Raw genomic sequence first — 11,696 nt, 5'->3', positions numbered from 1 at the left:
GTCTTCTAACAAACCGTGCCAGACGCTATGCCAACTATGAAATTTCATAGATTTCTCATAGATGGCGCTACGGCTAAAAAGTCGTTGAAAACCAAATGCAAAGATCCAGCAACAAGCACATAGAAAAATTCGTGACGTTTGCTGGTTCATTCCGTGGGCTAGTTGGCATAGCGTCTGGCACAGTTTGCTAGAAGACGTCGCACAGTATTTCTACAGTAGTCTAGTACAAGCTAGCAGGACAAAATTCATGACGTAATTTCCAGAAATTAATGATAACGACTTGTAAACAACCCTTCACAAGTACCGAATTCCAAGAACTAATTAGGTCATACCTCATTACGCTACTTTATCGGGTGTCAAAAGTAAGTGATTTAGGAGTTCAATTTGCATTTATAAATCAGTTGCATTTTTAGCACACTTGTGACAACATCTCTTAAAATTGGTAGCAAAGTGAAACGTGTTTTTTGTGGTGGAATATTCTGTTGAAGGTATGTACACTATTATCACGTATTTTTTTCAAAAAAATCATGAATATTTTTGGTGCAATATGAGTTTGAATATCTTTTAAAAAATCCTGCATATTTCTCCTTAATTGTTAACTTTAAAGGACTGCGACTTTTTTTATTTAATATATAAATCTAGATACTTCTGTATATTATGTTTACAAGTTTCAGGCATAGATTCATTTATATTTCAGAGCCCGAAAAGTCCCGCAAGTAAATTATTGTAATTTTTTCAGAACGTGTCATTACTGTGACGAAATTGGAATTTTTCGAAGAATGGCTGAGACATGAGAAAAATGCAAGAAACAGTCGCATTTTTTATTATATATGTGAAAAACATAATATCACTAATGCTTCTGACGAATCACTGAAAAACCTGAATATGAAAATCTCAAGTCTTTCCGCGATACTAAATGAAAAGTGAACTTCATCTAAATCTAATAAAGAATTGTTTTTAACCAAACATAAAAATTGGTTCGAGACTTCGGGAATAGTAGTAGTAGAATAGAATAAATGTATGTACACACCAGCCGCAGCCTTCAACATCATCAGGACTTGGGTTTGTAGGCAGACCTAAAAAATCCTTTAACGACTCATCGCTGAAAACGAAGAGACGTAGAGTAGAAGATATTTTAGAAATCCGGAGTGCAAGTGAGCTAACTATAACCGCGGAATTAGCTACTAGGAAGGAAGGGCACCGAAATGTTGCTAAACAAATTAAAGAAGTCGGTGAAAGTCCAAAAAAGAATAATTAGTGTTCTGAACAAAGTAGACAATTAACTCCGGACGAAGCGTTAGCTTACTACGTAGACTCCAAATCTACTTGTCACTCATATAAGCAAACTAGGAAGTGGTCAATGAAGGCGGGACATCAAGTGTATCCATCATTCTACAGTTTAAGTAAATCCAAAGCTTCTTGTTGTCCTTCTGACGAACACATTACTGTCACTGAATCTCGAGCTGAAATTAAACTTCAGGCGATTTTAAATAAAACAGCTGAACGATTAGTTGAAGCTCAATGCGAAGTTATTAGAAGTGTGTTACCTCGTTCATCGTATACGTTGGTAACCAAATGGGGTTGTGATGGGAGGTCGGGGCATAGCACTTATAAGCAGAGGTTTGAGAACACCAGCGCTACAGACGAATTTCTGTTTGTATACTCATTTGTCCCCTTGAGACTTCATGACGGAGAAACTGTGATCTGGCAAACTCCACGACCTTCTTCAACCTTACATTGCCGTCCTCTTAGGTTTATTTTTGCCAAGGAGACAAATGAGTTTACGAAAGAAGAAACTACTAAAATTTCTTGCTTCTTCCAACATTATGTAACGTTGATGGATCTCAAATCTTCGTTACACACGACTTAACGCTTTAACGGACACACGTTCAACACAAAAGTGTTATATTTGCGGTGCTACTCCGTCTACTATAAACGAGGAGTCGAGGAACTATCCCAGCAAGAAAGAGCGCTATGAATTTGGTTTATCTACTTTACATGCATGGATCCGCACTTTTGAATGTATGCTTCACATTAGCTATCGTTTAGAAATAAAAAAGTGGCAAGTCAGAGGAGACAACGATAAAGCTGTAATAAATCACCGCTCACAAGAGATCCAAATAATGCTTAAAGATCGTATGGGTCTTATAGTGGATAAACCAAAACCTGGGTATGGCAACTCGAATGATGGAAACACAGCATATAGATTTTTTTCTAATGCTGAATTGAGTAGCGAAATCACAGCGTTAGACGTAAGTCTTATTAAAAGATTTCATATAATTTTAAGAACTTTGTCATCAGGATAGACAAATTGTTTAGAATTCGAAAAGTTTTGCGTTGAAACAAGAAAATTATACCTTGATCTGTATTCGTGGTACTCCATGCCCGTTACTGTGCATAAGATTCTTGTACACAGTACGGAAGTAATTAAATGTTGCCTTGCCTATTGGTCAACTTTCCGAAGAAGCCCAGGAAGCAAGAAATAAAGATTGCCGTAGAAATAAAGATTCCGTGAGCGACACACTAGAAAGCGGTCACGTATTGCCACGAATACAGATCTTTTGCGAATGCTCCTAATTAAGTCCGATCCTGTAATCAACACTTAGAGAGTTACCGAGAAAGAAGATTACTGCTTTGCCAGCGGAGGTTCTGCAGTTGATTATCCCACCTTCCTTACCATCCTAGTTATCATCAGTTCGCGAAATTGATGAGGAGGATTACGTGTTGTCAGACTCTACCGGATTGGAGAGTAATGATGAGGAATCATCTGAAGATGAGCATTAGATATTTTTGTAATGTCTTTACATTTAGATTAGATAAATTAGGTCTTGTTTATTATTGTAATTAATTATTATGTCTAGTTTTAATATGTAGTTGTACAGTATTTTACTATAGGTGTTTTAGTTATATAATGCACATTTATTATTATACGTGTCAATTTTGTTACTTACTACTGAAATATAATTTTTGTTGTTATTGTATTGTTCGTTGATTTAATTTAATTGTATAAATATAAAAATTGGAAATACATACCTACCGAACACGTCATAAATGTAATAAACATTTATGATTTTTTAAATTTATTTTTAATTTTTCTATGTCCTAATACTTTTATATAATAAAAAAAAATTGCACTCGTGCCTAACAGGCATGTGAAGAAGGCAGAGGCACCTAATTACAGAGCTATCACCCACATTTCACCGCGTAATTGATGACCTTGCGTGTCAGGTGGTGAGGCCATCACCGTTGTAGGGTCTACACACATTACAGTACACAGGTTTCCACTTTTTTTTTTTAGCTTAAAATAGCACAATATACCTGCAATATGCATAAACAATTAAAATAACTCAAAAAATAAAATTTGTCCCGCTAGCTTGTACTAGACGAGACACTGTGCGTCGGTTCGAATCCGGCCATATCGAGACTTTTTTTTAAATTGCTGGGAATTTTACCAGGAAGAACTTCCACTATTTGAAATTTTTCGGAAAATACCCAACAGTAGCCAAAGCTTAACATGTATGCTAAGCTTTATTTTCATCACTGATTATGAATGAATGGATTTGCAATTCGTAGAATAGGGTTGAGTAATTATCGAGTTTCACAATTCATCGATAACTTTATCGCTTATGTCAAAAATATCACATACAAGTTATTCATTCAAATTATATTAATAAAATCACCGCGGTATATTCAATTTTATCAAGAGTATGTATTTATAATAATATTTTGTACTGTATTTATTTGTTTTACTTAAATTGATTAATCGATTCTTTCTCCAAAATGTTCGACTAATGAAGTTAAGCTCACATCCCAAACTTCTTCCATCACTATTTTTCGTAACGCGATGTTTTGTTGATGAAAGATTTTGTGAATACAAAATTATGATTCATTTCGTTAATTTTTTATAGTGAATCCGACTTTTTGGTAGTAGTAACCATCAGCATTTCAAGCAGGATGGATTCCTCAAGAAGAAATAACTCTGATGATCAGCGTTGCATATTGGGCCTACAAGATTTAAAAATTTCCAACAAAGATGAAAGCGATACTGAGCAGGCGCGAGGCTCAGCGGCGCCCAATCCAGGCTCTGTAGGTAAATCACGTCCTGTGGGCGCTATAGAAAGCTTCACTCTAGATAATACCCAGCCCAATCGGCAAGACTACAGTTTTTACGAACGTTCTAATGTGATCGCTGCCTCCAAGTTTGCGACACCCAAACGTGTAGAGACAATAGCCTCTATCAATAAACGTGATATAAATACTGCTGCTTTGCCCACTAGCCCAACGAGGTCTATCGATTCTACATCTCAGAGGTCCCTCAGTTATCAAACTGAAGATTTGTACGAAATTCCTGCAAATCCTACTCAATATCCTCCACCCGTATATGAGAATATAGATTACTACGGTGAGCAGCGGCCCCCGCAGCTGCCGTATTACCATCAGCTGTATCAGCAGGGCCCGCCGGCGCCTGCCTCTGACGGTTTCTATGACACGCGCTATAGCAAGGCCCAGCCGCAAGTGCCTGTGAATTCAAAGCCTAAATTAAACCCAACAGTTTACGAAAATATGTACTGTTCAGACAGTGATAAGAAGAATGAATATAAAGTACAACAAAACCATGATCAACGCTTCTTACAGCAGGGATCAGTTCCTGGACCTCAAGTACCTAATACGAGCACCAGTAGAAGCATTTCACAGATGTTGAATGATAAAACAAAGACTGATAAAGCTCCTCCACCACCTCCATACAGTTCTACACAGGAGAATCCAAGTAGTGACTACACAGTTATGAAATCAGCTCCTCCTAAATACACTGATGTCAGTCTTATGTTGAAAAATAATAATACAGTAACATTTGATAACAAAGTGTCAGCTGTCCCCTCTACGGCTATATATGCATCAATTGCTCCAAGTGCTCAGAGGCCTAAGGCAAATATAGCTACCGAAGTGCAAGCTGCTACATCTAGCCCTAAGTTCTTCCACCCTAAACCAAACATTGGTAACAATATTGCAAAAGACAAACCACCTTCTATGAATGGAGGGTTTAATGCAAAACCTGCAGTGGGAAGCAGAATGCATATTGTGGAGGACACAAATGGCTCTGATTATGTTTGCATGACTGGAGGATCTTCAGTGGCAACTTTAGCGGCCACCAACAGAGACAATGTTTCCCTGGCATCGGAATCTATAAATTCAAAGAATTTGGTATCTGGATTGAGTTCACTATCAATTTCTCATTCACCTGCTCAGTCTCCAGCTCCAAGCCCTACACCCAGTTCAGTCTCTCAAGTGTCTGGAGGCTCTCGTGGCTCAGGTGGGCGTGGGAAAAGCCTCCTTCCATATAGCATAACTCCTCCCAGACCAACAGGGCCAAGTGAGGCACAACGCAAAATTGAGGAACTTACCAGGCAACTTGAGGAAGAAATGGAGAGACAAGATGAAGAGGGAGAATACTTTGGTGAGATCATTCGTTAAATAATATGTGTGAACTAATTCCATTTTCGGTATAGTATTAGAACATTACTATAGGCATACTCTTGAAATTGAGATCATTTGCCTACAGGTTAGCAATTACAGTCACACCTAAAGGGATTGATTGCCAATCTCTGTTTAAACAAAACAATATTCTATAGAATCCACATTAAGGCAACCCGTTCATCTTGACTCATTTTCGCAGTTGAGTAAAGTTTGACCAAACTTCACTTTGTATCAAAGTACTGTGGCACTAAACAAATTGACTTTTGGACAATATGTCAATGAACTATGATGTGCTACATAGCTATGAATCACAAGCTTCTGCATAGGAAGTCTTAGACTGAGATGATCTCTATTGAAACAATTTACAGTTTTGTTAAATGAAAATGAAATTTAATATTTGCATATTGTGTTTATAGGAATATGTCACACATGTGGTACTGGTGTGACAGGTGCTGGACAGGCATGTCAGGCTATGGGTAATCTGTACCACACCAATTGTTTCATTTGCTGCTCCTGTGGCCGAGCATTGAGGGGCAAAGCGTTTTATAATGTGCATGGGAAGGTGTATTGTGAAGAGGATTACTTGGTCAGTACTCATTACTACTAGCTAAACTTACTAAAGGACTGAAAAATGTTCCGTTTAAACCCTGCCTTCTGACGTTATACTTAAGTGTCATCAGTAAGAGATTTTATAAATTTCACAACTCAAAAATCTAAATCTAAACTAATTCTAAGTTATGATTCTACTTGATTACCACCCAAAAATACTTAGGTACAGATGGCAGCACATCAAGACTACATGTGACGGATCTTGTTCCTGGCCGCGATATTTGAACAAAAGTGTATAGTTTGATGTGCTGTTGACTGTATAATTGCATAAGTGAATATCAAGACGGATAATTTAAAGCTCTGTTACTTAAATCTAGGTCAACACTTGTTTGCGTAATGGTGCAGTTTGATTGAGTAATGATTTTTTATTAATTGCTTATTAAATATATTTGTATCATTTACAGTATTCTGGCTTCCAACAAACTGCAGAGAAATGCGCTATTTGTGGTCATCTCATCATGGAGATGGTGAGTTTAAAAATAATTAAATAACACTAAGAAGAATAACATAGTTGGCTAAATATTTCTTTACTTTTTAAAAAAGTTTGGAACAGTAGGAGGTGCTGAAGTCCACTTAATTTTTTTTTCTTACAAAAGTAACATATCTCTTGCCGTTGTAAACCAATTTGATGATACACCTTCGGAACACTTTCATATTTTACAACAGCATGTACTGATTTGTGGTTTTAATATGTATGTTATTGTTTTAACTTTCAGATCCTGCAAGCAATGGGAAAGTCATATCACCCTGGTTGCTTTAGATGCTGCATATGTAATGAGTGTTTAGATGGAGTGCCATTTACAGTGGATGTAGACAACAAAATCTACTGTGTCAATGACTATCACCGCATGTTCGCGCCTAAGTGCGCTAGTTGTGGTAAAGGTAAGTGAATTATCTGTTTGAGACAGTGTAGGACTTGTTAAATAGTTCACAAATGAGTATTATTAAAAGTTCGATTAAAACGTATCTTGACATTGAGATACATATCATTGTACTAAGCAGATGCTGTTATAACAAAAAAAATAACATTAGTAATTTTTATGAAAACTCAACTAATATGGATGCATTAGTCACTCACTATAGCCTTGTTAGTCGGTCCAAGCATGGGTGTGTTAAACTGCATTTTAACCATTATACAATTAAATTTGGTGTGTGTATATATTTTAAATTTTATTAATATAAAGCACATTTCAATTTCCAATTGTAATCAAAATACCTCTCTAATGTTATAGGAATAACTCCAGTGGAGGGTACTGACGAGACAGTGCGCGTGGTATCGATGGACCGCGACTTTCATGTCGACTGCTACATGTGCTGCGTGTGCGGCATGCAACTCACAGACGAGCCCGACAAGCGCTGCTATCCTCTTGCTGGTAAGTCTCCTAACAGCTTTACTCATACTGGGCATAAAATATGCTCTCACACATCATCTTACGCAAAATACCTTTATCCTCAATTTGAATTTTCATTTTGTGATGGGACAGTCTATCGTACCTTCTAAACACCGAAATGACTAATTCTAAAATGTTGCGACGAGAACCAACTAATTTCTTAATTTGCAATCAGATCTTAGCTAGTGATTCTCGAAACTGAGGAATGGTGTCTCTGGAATAAGCTTATACGTGACTAGTCAAATTTCTAAAACTACCATGACCCATATACCATGACACTCTAATAAGGGACACTCAACCTTCTACGCGTGTGTGGTGCTAGAAGTGGCATAAATTAGATAGTTATATATAAGAATGGTATGCGATGAACAACATCTTTACCTAATAATTCTTATCAAACAACTGATGGATCATATATTTTACAGGGAAGCTGATGTGCCGCGCATGTCATTTGGCTACAATAGGAGCCACTACTGGACCAGGCCTGCCACCAGCGCCGCATCTCTCACCTGCCTCCTACCAATACATGGGTTAAACCATCCCCTTAACTTATCTCGGGAGGTAACTAAAGGCATATGCTATTTCACAAGTCTTGTTGACGTGACATAATCAAGATTTTAGAATGACATTAGATTAGGCTTGGGTAAAGCCCTAGATAGAATTGTGACGCCGTGAATAATTTGTGTAGCTTTAACAATATCACAGCTGTTTTGTTGTGCATGTTAATTAATATTTATCAGTAAATTGTGCATAATGACAGTTTATTCATCATCCTTTATAATAGTATTAATTATTGTCTATGAATTAGGTAAGAATAGAAAATGGCACAAGGCAAATATTAAGTGTTGTTTGATACAAGTTCCATATATTTGCGCTTTACTAAATAAGGATAATTAAACTAAGCCAACATGTATACATGCTACAGTTAGTATATATATATAGTTCAACGGAATGACGTTATAGTTCAACTTAGTGGAATAGAGGAATTAAAGCTATGTGGTTTGATTGAAACTAATAGTTATGCCTATTATGTATTTGTGATATTGATAATTGATATTACCACATAGTAGGTGTTTTTTGCTGTGAGTAATTGGGAAAGCATATACACATCAATTTTATAAATAACAACTTTAATTTCAATGTGCTACATTCATATGAACATGTTCTTGTAATAAAAAATCTTTTATAAAAAAACATTATATCACAATATTTGTGTTATTTATGTAGCTGTCAATGTCACGTTAAAGCTAAATAACAATTTGTTAATACTTTGTCAGGGTTAGATTGGCGTGCCTTTCAGCTGGCTAAATGCGTATGGTGAAAGAGAGGTCAGTGGCACTGTCTTTCCAACTTATTGTTGCTATTTAAGTCACCATTTCTCTCAATGATAAGTTTTACTGTTTAAGCTACTGTTTCTGCTAATTATCTATCATAACTTTGAGAGGTTTTTGAAACAGTGGTAGGTCCAGCACCTTACACAGTTGGCCTGCTGATTTAATGCATTTACTTATTTAATATATACTTCACTTAACAGCAACCAGGCGTGCTGTTTATAAAATTTTAGGACACAAAATAAATATTAAAACTAAATACATTAATGTGTTTAAAGATGGCCTAACAATCATTACCTTACAATCCGTTTCTTTTAGTTGTTCTCATTTTTAAATAACTAAGTTATTATATAGCAATACTTTGGGCCATTGGAAATATAAAAAAAATAATTTTTAATCTATTGTTTAGTGCACAAGAAAATTGACATTTCCATTAGAATTGAATAAATTGTATTTTACAAGTTGTTAAAGATTGATGTGACAAATTACAAAAATATGCAATAACCAACATTCCAGTTATGTGCTGTTTTGTTGTGTACTTAACAATGTTAGTTTTAAATGTTGTTTTTATATCTGTACATTTTGATAACAAAAATGTGATTATATTTTTACTTAGGGTTTTTTATAAACTGATTTTTTAAAGGATAATTTTTATATATAAAATATTTTTAAAACATTAAAAACTGTTCTAAATTTACAATGTCCTTTATTTCACAGAATGGGTTGGCACATGCACATTAAGTTCATCAACATTTATTTTTCATGGTCATTCTCAGATTTTTTTTTGTTTTTAGTGTTTTTCATTTCTGTCTTATACCTTCTCAAGTCATCCATAATTTGTGTTCTTTTTTCCTTCATTTGCGTTTGGTAATGCTGTTTACTTTCCATAAACTGGTCTTGTTTTTGTTGAATCATTTCTTTGATGCGCTCTCTAGATGGTACTGGTTTAATCCAACCCATAGCAGTAAGTCTTTTGATTGCATAGGTGGTTCCACCTAAAAATTTAAGAGAATACATAACATTTTTCTCTTTGTGTAGCTAAAAAATGTAAAACATTGATTCTTACCAATGGTAACAGCATATCTAAAAGGTGTGACTACTTTATACAGAGCAAATGCAAGTGCAACATAGCCTGCACTAGACTCTCTGAACGGCTTTAACAGTTGTTCACTTAAACCTAGTGATTCCAAAATAGTCAGCACATCCACACCACTGCAAAGAAATTAAGGATGATAATTTTTTAGATTTCTAAAATAACAATAAATTTGTTAATATAAATGAGTAATATTTGGTAATAATTTGTTATACAGGTGATAAAAAAATCACTCCATTTTTCCTGTGCGTAAGATTCAGTAATACAGCGAATAAGTGGTAAACCAATGGCTTCTTGTCAAGGGTCAGTTTGCATTATCAATGTACATGCACGGAGATGGTAGGCAGTGAATACCCATAGAAGATGAAATGGAGTGTGTGACAAATTTTAACAAGTGAGTATAAAGACCAGTATAGGGTGTAGCGGACCAGTACCTTGGCCTCTCAGGTTGTCACCTGGTGTGATTTTATTTTGTGAGGTGAATGAAGTTAAACGCCATGTGTATGTCAATAAAGCTCAAAGCCGTGACAAACTAAAAACAAATGTCATTGATGCAAATAAAGTTTTAAAAAGCGTCCTTGTAGTGCTTCAAAAATTATGGAGGAACATTATTTATATATAACATTATAATAAAGGGTTAGCAATTACCCCTTCTTACCGGTAATCGAATCCAGGATCTCCTCACCGAGATAACCGTTTGGCCACCAAGGTCAATAAACTCATATGTTGAGTTGGCCATTGTGGTTGCTATGGTAGTAGCATCTATTATTTGTCTGATGTCAATATTATTCACAATTTCTCAAAAACTTTAAGACATCATATATTTGTCAAGTATTTGAAAAAAAGAACTGAACATGTATTTTTTATTTCTATTATACAGTATGGTTCTTTAAAACGGTCAGTGGTTTTTTTATCACCCTGTATAAGTATATAATTAAAACAATTCTCTTGGTACTTACCTTCTCACTAAATAATAGGCACCACCAAACCAAATAGCTGATGTAACCATGTGGACGGGTAGTACCACATACCAGTAATTTTTATACATTTCCTTGAGTTGTTGAACAAGGCCTTTCTTCTTCGGGGGCTCTTGTTCATTGTGGGCTTGTGATGAACATTGCCTTAAAAACCCTGGCGAGAAGCACGTTTGTGGCACAGCCAGTGACCTACAGATGGTTCGTTGGTTGGTGCCAAACCTCTTAGATTTTAATGTAACTGGAAAGTGTCTCTCAACATTATATACCGATTTGGTTATGTTGCGAAAGAGTTGACAATTTGTATATAAAGCTCTAGAAGTAAGCGCCATGACAATATTTTTAGACTAATCTACGATAAACACATTTTGAATTATACCTATTATTTTTACAAGCACAACATTTTTGCGGAAAATAAGAAACTATAGAGAAAAATGTGTGACATAAAGATTTTTTGGAACGCTGGGTTCTTGAATTTATCACAGAGAGAATACTCCATAGATAGTTTCGTTCATAGATTTAGTATATGGTTTCGTATACCAAAGCTATGGTTTATAGGATTATTACTAGGATGGAAAAAAATAAAGATTATTGTTATAGATAGCTTTTAAAGGAATATTGTCTTTTCTTGTTTTTGTTATCGTTGAACACTAATATGTTTTAAAAAAGCGACATGTTTTGACATTCTCATACACCTTTGCAAATTATGGTGAATTATAATCCACTGAAGACGAGGCGTTATGGCCTGTGACCCTGGCCCAGGCCGACTTTTTTGGACGAACAGAACAAGTCATTTATTATCAATTAGCGCTATTTGCGATAG

General features: G+C 35.6%; 2 protein-coding genes across 2 annotated transcripts; one reads left to right on the top strand and one right to left on the bottom strand.

Annotated features, from left to right (window-relative positions):
• Nucleotides 1-3,871: 3,871 nt before the first annotated feature.
• Nucleotides 3,872-8,746, top strand: LOC113235692 (LIM domain-containing protein jub). Its single transcript, XM_026471552.1, has 6 exons — nucleotides 3,872-5,455; nucleotides 5,892-6,061; nucleotides 6,489-6,551; nucleotides 6,801-6,966; nucleotides 7,317-7,457; nucleotides 7,901-8,746. The coding sequence occupies exons 1-6, from the start codon at nucleotides 3,955-3,957 to the stop codon at nucleotides 8,008-8,010; spliced, it is 2,151 nt and encodes a 716-aa protein (XP_026327337.1). The 5' UTR covers nucleotides 3,872-3,954; the 3' UTR covers nucleotides 8,011-8,746.
• Nucleotides 8,747-9,526: 780 nt separating this feature from the next.
• On the bottom strand, nucleotides 9,527-11,335 carry LOC113235701 (uncharacterized protein C18orf19 homolog A). The gene is made up of 3 exons (XM_026471563.1): nucleotides 10,859-11,335; nucleotides 9,873-10,018; nucleotides 9,527-9,801 (listed from the first exon to the last, which is right to left on the bottom strand). Exons 1-3 carry the CDS (start codon nucleotides 11,203-11,205, stop codon nucleotides 9,560-9,562), a joined length of 735 nt encoding a protein of 244 aa, XP_026327348.1. The 5' UTR covers nucleotides 11,206-11,335; the 3' UTR covers nucleotides 9,527-9,559.
• Between the last annotated feature and the right edge of the window lie 361 nt (nucleotides 11,336-11,696).

This window comes from Hyposmocoma kahamanoa, unplaced genomic scaffold (genome assembly GCF_003589595.1).
Source record: "Hyposmocoma kahamanoa isolate Upper Pololo Valley unplaced genomic scaffold, ASM358959v1 102, whole genome shotgun sequence".
Classification (NCBI taxonomy): Eukaryota; Metazoa; Arthropoda; class Insecta; order Lepidoptera; family Cosmopterigidae; genus Hyposmocoma; species Hyposmocoma kahamanoa.
Note: the sequence above shows the minus strand (reverse complement) of the source record. Positions and strands in the feature narration are given on the sequence as shown.